Raw genomic sequence first — 18920 nt, 5'->3', positions numbered from 1 at the left:
CCATTGATAGTGTTTAGCTGGTTCTTTCCCCCATCTCCCACTCACAAGGACAAAAACAAAAGCCCTCCCTTGAGTACAAAGTCTGTAAAACTAGCGACCTGCAAAGAAAAAAAGACTTGTTTAACATGGAGCAGGTTTTGAGGTTTAAGGAGTACAGTAACTTCCACCTGCTCGTCTTGTAACTTACGAACAATGTAAGCAGATGTTGAAAAATCCCTAGAGTTGATCTGAGCAAGCAAAACTGAACAACTTGCTCACTGCTGGATGAGCTGTTGGCCTGGATTTTGTTGTCCTGGCTGCCCTGACCAAGCAGCATACATCACCCCAGGCTGAAAATGGAAATTGGCATCCTGTTTTCTTGTAACCGTGCTGCTCTCATCAGTATGGCATCAGACACGATAGACAAATGAGAGGACTTGCTGCCTGCCTTGACTGCTGCTTTGTGAAGTTCCCCTGTTCTGGCTCCCTTAGCCACTTATGTGCCACATGGCACATTGGGAAGAATGCATGTGGCTAATCATGTACATGCTCTTCCTGAAATACAGCACAGAGTGAAACTGCCATTCTGGGGGCATTTACAACAAAACTGAGGTCAGAGACAAAACTTCACTTTCAGTCTCATTGCTTGGAGTCAAAACCAGAATGGTTGGAGTTCTAAGGGATTGTCAGATCAGATCAACAAGCTTGTCTTTGAGGGACATATGCTTTTTTTGCTAGAAAAATAATTGGGTCAGAGTTGGCATTGGGGGAGTTTCCCTAGCCTACCCTCAAGTTTAGTTTTATTGCGTGAAAAACATTTTGACAAACCAACTTTCCTGTCATTTATTAATTCCAAATTAAGAAAGATCTACAGTCCTACTGTCACAATTTCCTTTCAGTTCTTGGTTGTCTTGTAAAGTTGCAGTCAACACATTTTCATCCATATATTATGTCAATTTATAACAGGGTAAGAATCAATATTCATTCCCTAGAGTAGGAGCTGAATAGTTTAACCTTTTACCTTTTCTTCTGTTATTTTCACTATAAGGATGGTCACCCCCCTATTCCTGGAGACACAGCAAATACCAGCTCCATGCATGGAGTGAATGCAGCAAGCCCCTAGTCTTTTTCTCTGTTCCATAAATGAATTTAATATGGAGTTTCCAGCTATTAAGAAGGATGGTCTTGTGGTTAAAGCACTGGACTGGGATATCAGAGTTCAGTTCCCAACTCTGCCACAGACTTCTCATGTGACCACAGCTGAGTCATTTCTCTCTCCAGCCATCAGTTCTCCATCTGTAAAATGGGTGGAATACTTCACCCCACAGGCATGTCCTGAGAATATGTTAATGTTTGTGAGGAGCTTGGATATTACAGTGAGGAGACCATGTATGTACCTAGGTATCACCTTTACAGACAGTACCAGCTTTCCAGGCCATCTGCCCTCTGCCTCATTTCTCCACTCATTAGATATGTTCTTTCAATAACCAGGCTGATATTTATAATGTTATGCTATGTCATGTACCACTGTGCACATCAAGAAAATCCATTTCCTTTTCACCTAGGATATGTCTACACTACGGGAACTATACTGGCATAGCAATGGTGCCATAGCTATGCTGGCATAACCCCACACCGTAGACACAGCCTACACCAATAGAAGGGTTTTTTATTGTCAGTGTAGGAACACCACCTCCCAGAATGGCAGTAGTTAAGACCTACCAGCATCTATACTGGGTGTTAGGACAGCATAACAACAGCAGGTAGGGGGATAGATTTTTCACACCTCAAGTGATACGGGTGTACTGACTTAAATGTTAAGCCTAGACCAGGTCTCAACCGGTCAGCCACTCCCCTCTGAATGAAGTACTAATAGAATCCATAAGCAAAGGGCAGATTTCCTAATTTCTATTTTGTTGGGGGGGGACGGGCGGGGGGATTTTATTTTGTAACACTCCTCCTATTTGTGTCTTGTATCCCCCTTATCTTCTTTCAAAACACTCAGGAATTAATACCCAAAGTTGATGAAGCCCACCCATGCTTGCTTCTAATTTCCTTCTTTGAGAGTCACAAGTCAAGAGGAGGCAAAGTAGGCTATTGCCTAAGAAGGAAAAGAGGTAACAGATCTCTACACATCATCCAGCTATGCGGAGCAGGTGAACGTTGAAAAACAGGACATTCTATACGTACAAAAAGTAAGGTCAGAGGCGCTAGCCAGCTTCTAGAGTGAAGCCCATCTGAATAGATAGATATTGAAATTAAAAAAACAACAACTGCATTCAAGCTATTAGAGATGCCATGTTACAGCTACCAGATTAAAACATTTTTTTTAAATGAGTGATGTTCACATACAGCATCGAGCTGATGGAACCTAAATACCAGCGTCATGGGCATATTAGAAATTCACAAATTAATTCCTGCTCCCATGCATAGAAATTAAAGTGGCTGCAAAGTCCAAAAGAAGCTTGTCCCCAGCACACTGGCAGGGTCCAACCTGCCTTTGGAGCACTAAGCAGGGATTTCCCAATAGGGATAGATTAGGCATATGCCACATGATCTATTTTCTGGGGTGCAGGCATTAGTGGATTTTAGTCCTTCCACAGTCTTCAAGGTTTCACATCTCAAAGGAGGAATGAAAACTATTTGTGAGCAGGTGGTATAATTAGACCTCTAGTAGTGCTATCTATGACTAAATGCTTCAAGAAATCCCTGTTAAAGTGACTAACATGGTCAAAGATCATACTGACTGGGCACCAGAGCTTTGGCATTTAATAGTCCCCTAATTAAAACGTTAAACATTAAACAGATTTACAAATTAACGTTTCCTCTTTTCAAAAAAGAAATTAAAAGTAAACAAAGCCTTGCAAAGGCAGATAAAAATGAAACAAAAAAGCCATTTCTATCCTCCTGTTTGAGGAGGCACAACCAATCATATTTGTTCCCACCACTGAAACTTCCCTTCCCTTTTAAAAGTAATTTCTCTGTTCTCCAGTTGACATCCCTTCAGGACAAGTACATACAGAGGCAAGAGAATGAGCAAAGACAGCGCTGTGTGCACATTAAATACAATGCTGTTGGCTGGAATGCTACCACAATATTTTTCAGCTTCACAAATAACAAAATTATTACTATAACTATCCAGTATGATGTCCGGACACTCCTGCCAACAGCTTCACATTACGACACCCACCTTGTGTAACACTGTTTTGTTTTGTATTGAATTGCCCAGGCTGTTAGCAGGTGGCCTGAAAGCCCAAACACCAGAACGTATGCTCCTCAGGAAATGGCAGTCAGGTGCATAGCAGAGTTGATATGCTAGGTTACCAAGGAAGGTTCTATCCACACAACTCTCACAGTCTCCCCAACTGGCAAATTTCATAGAGCGCTGCTGCCCATTGGTCTTGTAGAATATACCGCTGGGGGGACAAATTGTAGACCTAGTATAAAAAATGGAACTCCAGACTTAACCCAAGTTGCACCTATTTACACCAGGACTGAGGCTGTCTACACGACCAAGGGGTGTGATTCCCAGCTTGTGTAGACATATTTGCAGTGATAAGTGCAGCATGAATATAAATAGCAGTGAAGCTACAGTAGTGTGGGCACTGGCAGGATGGCTAAGCCATCCTGAATACACACCCATGGTGTTCAGGCGGGTTTGTACTCGGTATGGTTAAACCATGCTACCATGGCTACACTACTATTTACTCTCATGCTAGCTCTCATCAAGTTAGCGGGAATGTGTGTATACAAGATGGGAATCACAACCTTATAGCTTGTATCATGGACATAGCCTCAGTGTGGTCCATATGACTAGTTTAAGTGCAACAATAATGGCACTAAGAACACAGAGGAGGAAACTGGTGGGACTGCCAAAGCGTTTAAATGTCTCCAAAAGACATCGTATCCAAGCAAAGTGAGATGCCTGTAGGCTAGCCCCATGAAAATTAATGGCGCTTAAAAACGCGAGTATGCGGTTCTTTGCTGCTGCTGTTGTTGCTGCGACGGTGGCTGTCCTTGCTGTTGTTGAAGGCGAACCTGCTGGGAGTAGGGATCCTCAAGAGATTTAACAAAAATGGTGGTTTTGGGCCCAGTCTTCCAAACAATACCATTTAAGTCTTTTACAGAGGACTCTACTGTGATGTTATGGGTGCCAAGGATCGCCAAGTTCAACAGAAACTGAGTGCTGAAGTAATCGTTGTGTGGTTCCACCCTCTGCTCCATCTCATTGGTCATGTTGTCAATGGGGATCTGGGAATACATGAAAAGTCAGAATGTCATTCTCAACAACCTGTTAAAGGGAATGTTCAGATCCTGACAAGCTACCACTCATTCTGTGTAGTATGGTACGGAAAGACAAGCAAGAACAATATATTAACTGTTCTCACTTTTCCCAAATCAACTGAGGCCTAATTTTGAGCAAGGCCTCACCCATTCTCTGTAGATGGGTGCAAACTACATTCACCAATAGAGGAAAGGTAGCTGACATCAGTTATTTTCAAGCAGTTCTAAATCTTAAATTAGTATCTAAATAGGATAAACATTACATTCTTCCTAGTAGCTTTAGAACTGGTCTACTTTTCAACTGGCTTTTCACTGAATATTACAAATTGCCTAGCTTGTACACATCAGAAGCTTGTACACGTCAGAAGCTTGGATCTTTGATGAATTGTTCACCTGAATTGAACATAATTGTATTTAACGACTATTCACTTAGGGCAGACTGCATTCCTAGGTCAGTTACTGTAGGCAGCAGGAATCCTAATGCCTAACACAAAGGGATTTCAAATATGTTTGTGTGGCTAGTTGGTAGAGAATTAGCTACTCTTGCCTTTCTCCTCAGGTGACCTGGCTGCATTCAGAAGGGAATTAAGTTCCAAAATATGAAGCAAATTCCCACAACAGTTAGAATGATGAGTTTCTGTTCCACAGAGCCCCACATAAAGGCAGTATCGGTTTGCAGCAGGTGTGGACTGAGGAACTCAGACAGCAATGCATGAGGAAGCTAGCACATTCCTTACCTGGACTATGCCTCGCTCTAACCAGTGCTATAAGTCTTCCTTTCAAGAGCACTAAAACTAGTATAGAAATACAAACGAGAAACGTGCATTCACATTTAGTACAAGAATTGATAAGAATGAAGGGGAAACGTGATGAAAGGATGCTTTCTACCAACAGAAGTGATAGAAGACTATGTTCTGCTCTTGACAGTTATTCGTCAATAAAGCCATAGGGCACATTATGGCTCTATACTACCCATACCTTGTAGTCCTGTCCAGATTTGCTCTGCAGTGTTGAAGATACGTTTAGACAGACAGACTGAATTTTGCGGAAGAGACCTGGTTTGGAGCCATGCTGAACCACTCCCTCCACCTTTAAAGCCAGCTGTTGATTGTTTTGTACTGCAATGGGCTCTGCAGGGTTCCGTGGAGATGGAGACAGAGCGAGCTGAAACACAGGAAGTCAGGAGTGGAGATTACGGACTTTGAGAGATTCAAAAATTAGTTCTTCTCAGGAGAAATGTGCAATTCATAGGTAAAAGGGAACAGCTCCCTGTACACTGGAAGGGGGAAGCAGCAGATGAAAATATAGAACTGGAAGGGGAGAGAGAAGAGTCTCCTAAAGCATATGAGAATTAATACAGGACCTTGGGAACACCAGACATGCTCTTTGCACCTGTAGCATCAGTTACACATCTGTGAAAGGAACTCCTTAAACAGCCCTCTAAATACCCACAACTAAAGACCAGATTAAAAATCTGAGTCTATTTTGCTTCATTGTTCCTAAAAGGTGTAACTGTCAAGATTGGGTATTCCCCTCCCCTAGTGGAAGGGCGCGTCCTCCAAACTCCAAGGCTCCCCTTCATTTCCCTCCTCAGTGGCTCCACATCATGCCTGGCTATTCTAGTCCTGCCAGCTGAGGAAGGAGAAAACACTTTTCAGTCTAAGGCTGTAAACATCACTTATAAATGAGCAAGGAAGATTGCTGCAGAGTGACAGGAGGTGTTCCCTCAGGAGATGAGCATTGGGAGGCCTTCCTTGTCCAAGACTGAGGAAAGTTGGTGAGAGATTTTATCTTCAAGGCTCTACAATTACAAAGTTTAATTCTGTTTGCTTGTTAAGAGCCCTTAAGGTTAGGACTCGGATAATCTTATATACACACACTTCAAGTTATTCCAAATAGACCTAGGCTCAAGAGGCCTGAAATTTTGTGCCTAAAGCAGGTTGATAACTCAGATGTTGGTTTTAATGCACTTTGCCATAGCATTGCAAAATCCTGCCTCCTTTAGGCAACAGATAAAAGTGGCCAAGAGCTACAAAATATCACAGTACTAACTTGACAAAAGCCCACTTATCTCAAAACATACCATGTTATAGAAATTCAGAACAACAATTAGTGAGATGGGAAATTACAATGTAAACCCTTCCCACAACAGTCCACAAAGCAAAGAATGTTACAAGAGGCTGGCTACCAGTGTTTCATTTGAATGTGTTACCCACCATCCATATGTAACACTTTCAAAAGAAAATAGGGGAAGTATTTTCAGAAGTGATTTAGGCTGCAAATGCCACATTTTAAAAGATAATCAGGCAAAGAAATACCTTTAAAAATCTGCCCCTACCACACTAAGTTTCACTGAGACTTAGACACCCAAGTGTCTAAATCATTCCTGAAAAGTAGGATTTGGACTTGCTCCTAAGACACTTATATTCTTTTGAAAATTTTGTCTCAAGTCTTATTAACTTGCAATTATCTGTACATAACCAAATCAAAGGAATGTGTTATAAAATAAATTTAAAAAAAAGTCTACGGAAGACACTTACTGACCCTGTTTGATAGCTAAGTATTAAACCATAACTCAGCCAGTTATATTCCTCCTCCCACAATACCACACATTTCATTCTTTTAAACTGAAGTTGGTTGAGTCATAATGGAAAACAGCATCACAATCCAGTAATTTCTAGTGTTTTATGTGACTTAAATAGCCTGAAAGAATTGGTTTTGGTTTTTTAAATCTGCTTTTAGAAAACCCCCTCAAATCCCCCAAATTTGCTTCCAGGTTGAGACACTAGGCAGCTTCCTTGCTCTAGCATGATGAACACTAGAGCTGTATCTTTTTCTTTTTTTAGGATGATTGTTATATTTCCCCATAAGATTCTTATGCATGAACTGTAATCTAAATCTAATCTGTGCACTGCTTACCTTAATACTTGTAGATTGCAATTTCTGAAAGAAATACCTTTGAAATGAAAGGGGAACTTTCAACAAAGCGATAACCGCATTGCATAGGCAAGCTGTGTGCTGTAAACAGAGACAAGGCAAATGAGATGAAATTCTTTTAACAGCAACATGAAAAGCATGTACTTCAAGCAGTAATACTGCAGTTATTTCTACTAAGGCCATGTCTAGACTGCCACTTTACAGTGGCAACTTTCTCGCTCAGGGGTGTGAAAAAACACCCGCTTCAGCACTGCAAGTTTCAGCGCTGTAAAGTGGCAGTGTAGACAGTGCACCAGTGCTGGGAGCTGGGCTCTCAGACGTGGTAGCTACTCCCCCTGCGACTACACAGCCACGTTAAAGCGCTGCCATGGCAGCGCTTTAACGTTGCTAGTGAAGACATACCCTAAGAGACCAATAAATGCACCATCAAGGTTGCGGGATAGTACATATTTACTAGCAGAGATGGAAAGAGACCACTAGATCATCAGGGCTCTCTTCCGGAAGGGCAGAACACAGAATGTCCTAACCTGACAGACCAACAAGATAGCCAAGAACCTCCTGCAAGGAATACATGCAGCGTTATTTCAGCTGTAATGTAAGAGTGCTGAGGTCAGTGGAGTTGCACCCATTTACAAGGCTGAATTTAGCACACTGATGTTTATATCTGGCTTAAAAACGATTCCCCTGTCTCACTCATGTAAGTCAGGAGTAATGCCACTAGATTAAATTAATTACACTGGTCTAAATCTGGCATGATGGGAGAATCAAGGAAAGAGTTCAGTTTGTTTTTATATATTATACACAGACTGAAGAGCTGGAAAGCAACAGAAAAGGGATTCTATGATGAGAGACTTCGTAAAATACCCAAGAGATTCTAATAATCTTTCAAAGTTTACATTGGCTGTGTTTTATAGTTCACTTTAGAATAAGTGGGTGATGTCAGTTTAAATAGTAAATAGAAGTAGATGCAAAAAACCATGCATGAAACATGGTTTCCTATCATTTACATTTCTGCTTTATCAAGGCCAGTAATGTTACCAGAAACAAGTACTAGTACTGTACAGCAGTGAAGAAAAGAGCAGTATGTTATCAGTTCTGTATTTTCGAATAGTACAATTTGCATTGTGTTCTCCGATGACCTGCACGGATAAGAGAAACACTACACTTGCAAAGTGCTGTGCTGAAATGCCACTGGCCTGACGAATGAAGCAAAGCTGGAAGGCTGTGACACATGGACTCTGCAGCATTTCACACATTCCACAGACAAAATTGCTGCATGACAGCAACTACAGCACTAGTAACAAAGGATATGACAAACTGACAAAAGTCAGAATATGTAATGTTAATGTTGACGTTCCTTTTTTAACTTTTACTGTAGTGCCCTCCCCCCCCCCCCCCCCCGCCCCCAGTCAGTAGCATCATATCAGTCTCTGAATTTCTTGACTTTTGTCCATTCTGATCAGACCATTAATGTTACAGATGCTGTAACTAGGACTGTGGAACATGAAAAACACTATTAGTATGTGAGCTACCTCCAACTTTGCTTCACTCTTCAGGCTATTTTTGTTTAATTTCATAGCTCCAAGTGCAACATCATCATTATTGATACCCCCTATTCATTGGAGAACACATACGCTAATTGTAGATGATGCTAATGAAGGGCTGAATCAATGTATTCTTTAGCATATATCCTTCAACACCAAGGAAACGAGTTGCAGAATGTTTTAGAAACCTCTCTTTATACTGTAGCTGCTACTTGCCAAGTAAGACACAGGAGCATATTTCCTGTTCAATGATTCCACTTCCTCCAACACATGATTAAATACCGACAGCATTCTTCTTTCATATTCACTCTCAACATGTGCTGCTCCACTCGAGGTGTACTCCTGGAAACTAGAAAATAAGCTATTTTAATTGTGCCCGACATACTCCATCCATCCTAGTCATCTAGTCCCATCCTCAAACAAGTTCCAATAAGCTTGTTGTTTATTCCAGCTTTAAGTATCTTCAGTAAAGAAGATTTCATTTCTTTCAAACAGCTTGTTCTGTTCCTTGGCTATTCTGATACTGTAATTATAATCTATCCCTCCTATTTAAACCCAAGTTTTCCTTCTTGTAGTTTGTCCATGACTTTTTGTCTTGCCCTCTTTAAACCCCCATTTTGCACAGACAATTAGGTCTTTCTTCTATCCTTTCCTAGAGCCAACATCCCTAAATCCATTAGCTTTTCTTTACAAGTTTTATTTCTTAAACTGTGCATTATTTTTATTGCTTTTCCCAAATACTCTCTATTTTGTAAAGGTCTTACAGTGACCAGAATCTAAGGAGGTTCTCCAACTGAGGACCTACCACTGCAGACTAGTACAGGATAATTACCTTGCTTTTTATCCCTGACCCCCAAGCAACAGTCCTGTTAAAAGCCTCTCAGGTCCTTGGCACAATCCTGTGCTCAAATGCACATACACAACTTCACTGACAGCAACGGAAGTTACATAGGTGTACATGCAAACTAGGGCCATATTTTCCTTTTTGCAACATTGTCATATCACTAAATCTCATTTACCATAACCCTGCACCAGGGTGGTCTGCCCTCTTAAGGGTGGTTGTGTCTTCTGGTCAGCCCAACCTGTCACATGGCTTGGCCCGTCGAGGTTTGAAAGGTCCAGAGTGAGAGCATGAGTGTGTAAAAAGGACCTAGACGTTATTGATAGAGAGGAAGTGGTCCTGGCACTAAATCGTTCTTGGGAGAAAAATCCCATCACTGTTTCTTTAAGGGCCAGGAGCCTTGTAGAGAGAGCTGGGCAAGGCTCCCCTCTTGCCCAAGCCAACAGGGGGATGAGCTGGGAGTCAGGCACCAGCATAAATGGTGCCTTTTCCCTCATAGCAGGGCAGACACAAGCAAGAGACGTCTACCTACTGGATTCTCCTAGCCTGAGGATTGAGAGGGGAAAAAGGAGCCAGTTGAGGAAGAAGCTGGCTAGGTCCTACAGCTGCCTAAATTATATCCCAACACCAAGGAGGAAAGCAGAGGACTTCTGTTTAAGGAGAGAGGTAATAACTGCTGGAATTACCCAGCTCCAGGAGGAGAGCTAGGGGGATCCTGCCATAATGAAAGATAGAGTGACTGCTTCATTGATGTATACCCCATTCCAGGAGGAGAACTGGGCACTCCTGTTTAAGAAGAGATGGGGGACTAGTTAACTCATGACCCAGATCCAAGGAGGAGAGCTGGGGGATTCCTGTTTTGAAGGAGTAACCTTTTGAAGGACAACCTCAGCTTTAGGAAGGGGGGGGGGGAGGGGAGAGAGAGGGTGACTCCTGAACTAAGGCAAAGAACTGACCAGTCCTCTTCTAGGGACCCAGATGTGGGTGACCTTGGGCAACTAACAAAGTCAGTCACCCACGGTAGAAAAATGTAATAAATCAGACCCCTCGAAGGGAGTGTGGGTTTCTGAGCCAACCTAAGTTTGGTAATTGACTGAAAGAACCCAAGAGGGCACTGAGTGCAAGGTACTGGCAGGGCCACGAGTGGGAAACCTCCAGAATGTCTGAGATATTGTTGTTGCTCCAGTATTCTTCCTGTAATTGTACATTTACACATTTCTTCCCATGTCAACTACCCTAACCAAGAGATCAGGGCCATTATGCTAGGCAACGTACAATGCAGTCAAAACACAGCTCTGACCCCAGAGAGATCACAGTCTAGATTTGTAACAAGACACAGTGGGTGAATGGATCAGACACATAAAAGGAGCATGACAAAACACTACAATAGTAAAACAAACATGCTTTACATAATCAGTACTCTGAGCTGTTCACCTGCCCAGTCATTTCCAATCAACATTCTCTTTATTTAATTTCATTGTATTGATTTAAGGCCTGGTCTACACTACCCCCCAAATTCGAACTAAGGTACGCAACTTCAGCTACGTGAATAACGTAGCTGAAGTCAACATACCTTAGTTCGAACTTACCGCGGTTCAGACGCGGTCCACACGCGGCAGGCAGGCTCCCCGTTAACTCCGCGGTACTGCTCTCGCCGAGCTGGAGTACCGCAGTCGACGGCGAGCGCTTCCGGGATCGATTTATCGCGTCCAGACCAGACGCGATAAATCGAACCCAGAACTTCGATTCCCAGCCGCCGAACTAGCGGCTGGGTGTAGACCTGGCCTTAGACCATGAATGAGTATTGTACTTTAATACTTTACTCTTCTACCTGGCCTCAGAACACTTGATAAAACTTAATGAATTTAGTTGCAGCACATAAGCAAGCATTAGCATCCTCACAGATAGGCTAATAGAGACACAGATGCTAAGTAACAAACTCAAGAAGTCACTGGCAGAGCTAGGAATACAGTCCAGATCTCCTGGCACCCAGCCCTGCATTTTAAACATGTAACAATACTTCCTCCCGCATCCTACCATACCAATTATTTGTGAACCCTCGCTGTTAAATATTTTTACGTTTGATTAGCATAGCTTCCCATCCACCCTCCTAGTCATTAATGAAAATAATTGTTAGGACTGATTCCCCTATGAAGCCTATTTCAAAACTCCTAAATTGAGAGTAGTCATTATTTACAGAGCTAAATTTTTTTATCCGATTAAACAGAACATATTTATGCAATCTGCATTTCTCAAGTGGAGAGTTTCAAAAGGATCTGATTTAGCACTCATTAACTTCAAAGGAAGTTGGATTGGGCCCAAATGAAGGTATTTTATTAGTGCTAATCAGCCTTATGGGGTGAAAAAATTATCCCTCGTGTCATTCCACTGAAGTCAATGGATTTACACCAGAGAAAAACGTAACCTATTAAGTATGTATCCCAAGGTCTCTAGAGCAATGAGAGAGAAAGTGCACATAAGGAAGGAGGGAGTAACAGCAGATGACAAAATCCCAAAAGAAATCACTGGTATGAATGAAACAATGAGCTAAAAACAATAGAACAAGCAGCGGAGGAAGTATCTGGGAAGTTACTTCTATGATTTTGACCCAAAAATATCTATACCTAAAAACAGCTCAATTCTACTTAATTACAGTATCTTTTACATAAAAATGAAATTAATTTGGAGTAAAACCAACACAAATAAAGGACAATTTGAATGGAGGCTACCAGAATATCTTCAATTTAAGCTTAGCAAGATCAGAGCTTTGCAGCAGATTGGTGTATGTAAACGTGCCCAGTGTAGAATCAAGGGTATATTTATGTATCTTCTGCATTTTTCCCTTGTTAATAGGGTCTCTTAGATAGAAAACTAAGTTAGGGAGCTGGGAGTGGAGAGAGTAGAAATGTTACCAGCAGACTTACCTTGCAGATTCTGGATCCAAAATCAGGGCTTCAACTGCATGCGAAATCAATAGGCAGCTCTGCTGTTGTCTGACATTATAGGAAAGATTTATAGACATGCTATCTCAACACAAAGTAATATTCCCTACTAGCATTTTTCATTATGACAACTAAAGGAATATAAAGAGGTAACTGCCATAAGTATCTGCACCAGCTACAGGGCAAGAACCAAAGACTCCTAGTTTTCCAAGATCATACCCATCAAAGCTTGTGTAATAAGTGAAGCAATTCCAAACAACAAAAGAACATTGTGGGAGGGTGACAGATTTTTTTTTGAATAGGTTTCAAAATACCAATATTGAGATTTTTAAAGCAGTTATTAGCGGCTTCAGAATTACACTTCATAAACTAGGATTGTTGAGCCTTACATCACCCTTACAAGCAACCTCAAATAAAAACAAGCAAATTCTGAATTCTGAACAGTAGGATACAATTCTACATTCCTTAAAGTTGCCGAGTCTGCATCGAAAGATGACTGATACAGATCCCCATATCGTGTAGCCAGGTTACGGAATTCTTCCATAGAGAGTTTCATCTACAGCAAAGAAACAATGTTGCTGATCAATAGAAATAAAATACCACAGCTGTGTTCTACAACAGGGGTTATCAACCTTTTTCTTTCTGAGGCCCGCCTCCCGCCAACATGCTATAAAATTCCACAACCCACTTGTGCCACAACAACTGTTTTTTTCTGCATATTCAGTAGATTAAAAGCCAGGGCTGGCGTTAGGGGGTAGCAAGGGCAACTGCCCAGGGTCCCATACCACAGGGGGCTCCACAAAGCTAAGTTGCTCAGGCTTTGGCTTTCAGCCTTGGGCCCCAGCGAGTCTAATGCTGGCGCTGCTCTCTGGTTTATTCGGGCAGGCCCCCTGAAACCTGCTCGTGGACCCCCAGGGGGCCATGGACCCCTGGTTGAGAACCGCTGTTCTACAACATTGCCAAAATATTTATGGCTTTGCTCAGTTCAATGTACCTCTAGTGCCCTCTATCTTACATTTCTGAAACTTGCCAAAGAGAGTAAGCTAGATGTTAGATATTACAAAATAAATCATTCATTGACTAAGCTGTTCTTTCTAAACCTATTAACAAAATGCTAATATACCATTCAATAACTTATCTCACACACACTTTATATAAAGGACTACTGCACCTCTCTCATGAGTCTAGCTGCTACTCACCTGTTTTGTATGTCTCAGTTATTGTCTACTCTACAGCTCCTCTATGTAGACTGTAAGCTCCTCAGGACAGTATAATACCTCCAAAATATTCTGTACCCTTATAAAATATGAGTACATTAAATTGGTAATTGCATACGTAACCACCCCATGATTATATACGATGATACACCAAAATGAGGGCCTGCACAGGCACATGGACATCTGTGGACACCGCAGTTGAAAAACAAGGCCCAGTATGCAATGACAAGCTCAGTAATACTTTCCCTTTCATTCCTTCAATCAGAGAATTAAATTTTCTCATCTCAACAGGTAGACCAAGTTCAAATAAAACTGCTCAGGAGAGAAACAATGAACACATGCCTGGGTTGAGATGCGCCCACATCTCTGGAGGTCATTTCCTGATGTCATTGCGATTGTTGTGGCAATGGCAGGTGGGGGACTAGTTTTTAGGCTGTTACAGGTGCAGATGAGTTGAGAGAAAGCCTGCAGAAGGTCAATCCTGAGCTTGACAAATCCACATTGAAAGCTCAGAGGGTTAAGTGGCGTGCTGGCAGCCTGAAAAACAAATAAAACCAGGAGGTTGATAGTTTGGGTCAAAAACATGTGTGACATTTATAAGAACCTTGCAATATCACTGAATTTTTTCATCAGACGAAGGGAAGTATTTGGCTTTGATGCCAAGATTATTTTTTAAAACTCAGGATAAAGCTACACAAATTAACTGATTTGTGGTTAAAAAGGCATAATAGCTAAAAAGACCTGATAAAAGTTTTAATATTGGATTTAAGTACTTAGGAACTTAAGTTCAAACTCCACAAGATTATTTTAACTTCTGAAAGAAGCTGCCACTTAAGTTGCTAAAATATAACCTTACAGGTTTCACTCCCCCCCACAAAACTGACCTGAATAACTCAAGTCTTTTCAGTGGGTGGGCTAGCCCTTTAAAGTTCAGCAGCACCTATGCCTAGTTATCCACTTCCAGGGTGACAGGTTTGGGAATAGGCTGGTGGTTGGGTCAGATGACCAGGCATCACATGATAGCCCAGAGGCGGTGTTTCTTATAAAGGGACAGAGAGCTGCAGGCAGGGGTGAAAGTAGTATTAAATTCTTACCGATATGGGGGCCGGCTCTGGGCCCCTGGAAGGGGAAGGGCCTCGAGCGGAAGGGGCGGGCTTGGGGGTCAGCCTCCCCCAGCCAGCCCTTCAGCGCTGCCTGGCCCTCATCGCCTGGGGTTCCGGTGGCGATTTAAAAGGGGCCAGGGCTTCGGCTGCTGTGGCAGCCGGGAGCCCCGGGCCCTTTTAAATTGCCAGCCCCGGGGCAGCTGCCCCTTTTGCCACTCCCCTGTCGGCAGCCGGGGACGACGACGGGGGGACACTGGGATGGACGGATGACGATAAAGCGCCGTGGCAGCACTTTAACGTCATTGCCATCGTTGGAGGGTCCTTTCCCATGGCAGCCCTTTAACGTCGGCTGCGTACGGGCCGGTACCGGCCCACTTTCACCCCTGGCTGCAGGAGACCCAGGGTCAGAAAGGACTAGGGAAGGAGTTCTCCACACCAGCAAGAAGAAAAGGTCTAGCAGCTGCTGTTACCTGCAATGAGAGGAGGGAATTAGGAGGCCCTTGAGGAAGGACGCATCTAAAAGCAAGCAGCTCAGAACAGATAGTGCAGATGGGTGTTGAAAGGAGTTGATAAGTGCACTTGTTTGGGGGTCCAGGCTGGAACTTCCATTGAGGGTGGGAGTATGCAAGGAACTGCTGAGCCCTGTGACAATCCTGATTGAAAATGGGAAGACCCAGGGTTATGTTGCTGGACGTATGTGTTGTTGATCTATGCTATCTTAAACTAAATCCTGGAAGGGGTATCGGAGTTGTACACACATTTGGGACAGTTCTGAGAACTCAAGAGTGGGGTAACTGCAGCAGCAGGGTCTGATGCTGGATGAGGCAAGACCCTGTTTCACAGCCCCCTAATGAGGATCTAAAGTTTCTGTATCTTCCGTTCTTGAAGGTATGCCCATCTTATTTCCTCCCCACTGCACCAATTTTAAAAAGGAGAGTTTGTGCTGGTGAAAGGTGCCTCTTTATTCTCTTCATTTAGTCACAGAACAGCTATAGCACAATTTGCACACACTTGCTCACCAGTGTTTCTCACCTAAGATCAACTAGTAGAGACTGCCTCTGGCAGGGAGCAAGTGAGTAAGTTCAGTCTCCAAGTGTTGGCCTCTCCGCCAGCAAGAGCACCACATGTGATGACGTGACATCACACTTGTTTGCTAGGAAGTGAACTGCCACCTACCAAATTTATGCAAGATGGGCCACTGAACAGTTCCCAGAGTATAGTGGATTTTCAGTAACTACTGGGATACATTTGAACCAGTGACCCAGAGACAAGAGGTTCTAGCACATTACCTATGTAAAACATGAGCTATCCAGCCCCACTCATGGTCCTTTGCTTTCCTTTCTCCAGACCTCTAAGGGACAGTTCTGAGGGGGGAAGTTGTTCAGAGTTCTCTTAACAGATTTGATTCTGTGGAAGGAAGCTCATACACTGTAAAGGTATTAGTCTCAAGACTATACTGCAGTGATCCTGACAAAGCAGCACGTATGATGTGAGCTCTAAGGAATGATAGTTTAAATTGCTTCGTCAGAGTTTTGTATTTTCTCTCCCCTCATTTGTAATACTTTTATTGGGCAGTAAGCGTACAGCTTCACGTACAATAGATGCTCTGTGCCAGAGAACAGGCCTTGTCCCAAAGAGTCTATACTTACTGTGTGAACAAGTAGGACAGTCTGTCACAGATGGAGACTGGAACTGAAAAACTTCACAGAAATATTTGATTTTTAGAAGAGTGAAGTTGTTTATGCTGAAGTGTTAGGGTAGATGTAGGAAGGAGGGTTGTGTACATGGTCAGAAGGAATCATGCAGCTGCAGCAATATGGGGGTAGTAGGTGGTGCACTGACTCGACATACGGTGTGGGCTGAACAGCTGGAGCAAGTTACCATGCATCCTGTGTTCCAGCTGGAATGAGGTGATTAGAAAGAGGATGTCAGTCAGCTTGCCCCAGTTGTTCCCTTGCTACCAAGACAGTCAAGAGCTATAAATAAAACAGTGCTCCACTGGCTGAACTGATGCCATGCTGTTCACACAGGGCCTCAGTGGAGGCAACGGTTGGCAGGTTGTGATGTCAAATGTGTTAGTTTTACTTTCCCTGACAAGCTAGAGAAGCTCCTCCCTCTCCTCACACATCTGGGATGTGGTGCTGATCCATAATGTGGGCAGGAATCATTAAAAAAGGGATAGAAAAAAGAAAGGGGGGGGGGATAGAGAATAAGACGGAGAATATCTTATTGCCCTTATATAAATCCATGGTACACTCATCTTGAATACTGCATACAGATGTGGTCTCCTCATCTCAAAAAAGATATACTGGCATTAGAAAAAGCTCAAAGAAGGGAAACTAAAATGATTAGGGGTTTGGAACGGGTCCCATATGAGAGATTAAAGAGGCTAGGACTTTTCAGCTTGGAAAAGATGAGACTAAGGGGGGATATGAGAGAGGTAGATAAAATCATGAGTGGTGTGGAGAAAGTGAATAAGGAAAAGTTATTTACTTGTACCCATAATATAAGAACTAGGGGCCACCAAATGAGTTTAATGGGCAGCAGGTTTAAAACAAATAAAAGGAAGTTCTTCTTCACACAGTGCACAGTCAACCTGTGGAACTCCTTGCCTGAGGAGGTTGTGAAGGCTAGGACTATAACAGGGTTTAAAAGAGAACTAGATAAATTCATGGAGGTTAAGTCCATTAATGGCTATTAGCCAGGATGGGTAAGGAATGGTGTCCCTAGCCTCTGTTTGCCAGAGGATGGAGATCACTTGATCATCACCTGACATTGGCCACTGTCGGTAGAGAGGATACTGGGCTGGATGGACCTTTGGTCTGACCCAGTATGGCCGTTCTTATGTTCTGGGACATCTGCACCTGAAAGAGCTGCTTACATGACTGCTAGAACAGGGATACGCAGTGACTGCAATGATGGGTCGCAAACGTCCCTTAAGCAGCATTGACTGGCAGGCTGACAGTCACACAAGGAGTGAAAGGAGGATGAAGTTGGGAGTATTAAAAATAGTATTTGGTTCTTATAGTACTTTGCATCCATCTGAAAGTGCTCCGTAACGATGAGCAGGTGTGCACGGCACACATGGGTTAAGCAATTTGTCCAGATCACACTAAGTTAGTGACACAGTCAGCAATAAAAGCACCTCTCCTGACTCCCAGCTCTTTGTTTAATCTTCTGGACTATAGCAGCCCACAAAGTGAAAGAGCAAAGGCCTCCCTCCTGACTGCAGCCTACACAGAGTGCAAAGAGTGGCAACAGCATAGGACAGCAACCCCACCAATTTAATAGAACCTCAGAATCTGGAAAATGGCTATGAAAAAGTTATTGTATTTCCTATATTGGCCTGTTTTAAATGTTACACTTTTCTTGTAGTGACTGTTAAAATGGCACATTAAAAAATGTAATTTTTTTAAAAAAAAAGAACAGTAGGCAACCCTCCTTGAAATTTTAAAACTGAAAAAACGACACTCATTTGGCCAATAAATTAAGCACACACAAATTTAAAGGGAAGGGAGAGTGCACTGCATTCATGAAGGACACACACACGTGGTTTAGGTCCTTTCTGCTGATTCAGCTGCAGCAGTTAATTAATATAAACACTACTGCCAGAACTATGCTGACACTGAGAATGCTAATGCACAAACAAGTAAATAGGAGCCCTGTTAGTTTCAGCTCCATTCAAAAGGCACAGGAAAAACCACATCTATGTCTGACTAATGGGAAGGACAAAATATGAAAAGAAGAACATTCAAACTTCACCAAAGGCTATGATAAAACTGAAGTGACTTGACAGAGGGTAGTTTGTTTATATAAACCCTAACATTTTTCCAGCTGCATCAATGCTTGGCTATTTACAACTTCTCACTATTTTCATTGTGTTAAACAATTAAGTAATTTTCTTCTCTATATAAATTGGGCACCATCTTAATCCTGCTTGCCTTGAATAGTCAACTGGACAGGCTTATTTCATCCCTCCCCATTAGCTATTTCAAACCAATCCCACAATCACTTTTAGATTATGGTAACATCTAAAGGCCCAAACAAAAATCAAGGCCCTGTTACTGAGGCCT

At 42.6% G+C, this 18920-nt stretch overlaps 1 protein-coding gene across 4 annotated transcripts in view; it reads right to left on the bottom strand.

Annotated features, from left to right (window-relative positions):
* Window positions 1–2730: 2730 nt before the first annotated feature.
* INTS7 (integrator complex subunit 7) overlaps window positions 2731–18920 on the bottom strand; it is a 40344-nt gene continuing 24154 nt past the window's right edge. For 2 of the 4 annotated variants that reach the window (XM_065400637.1, XM_065400640.1), the window contains 7 exons: window positions 14087–14281; window positions 12980–13083; window positions 12510–12578; window positions 8961–9093; window positions 7183–7281; window positions 5242–5427; window positions 2731–4230 (listed from right to left, as the gene is read on the bottom strand). In XM_065400637.1, the coding sequence (XP_065256709.1) occupies window positions 3937–4230; window positions 5242–5427; window positions 7183–7281; window positions 8961–9093; window positions 12510–12578; window positions 12980–13083; window positions 14087–14281 (1080 nt within the window). In that variant the 3' untranslated portion in view covers window positions 2731–3936. Of the gene's footprint in view, window positions 4231–5241; window positions 5428–7182; window positions 7282–8956; window positions 9094–12509; window positions 12579–12979; window positions 13084–14086; window positions 14282–18920 lie in introns of all 4 variants that reach the window. The other 2 variants (XM_065400638.1, XM_065400639.1) reach the window with 2 other exon arrangements.

Source organism: Emys orbicularis, chromosome 3, assembly GCF_028017835.1.
Source record: "Emys orbicularis isolate rEmyOrb1 chromosome 3, rEmyOrb1.hap1, whole genome shotgun sequence".
Taxonomy (NCBI): Eukaryota; Metazoa; Chordata; order Testudines; family Emydidae; genus Emys; species Emys orbicularis.
Note: the sequence above shows the minus strand (reverse complement) of the source record. Positions and strands in the feature narration are given on the sequence as shown.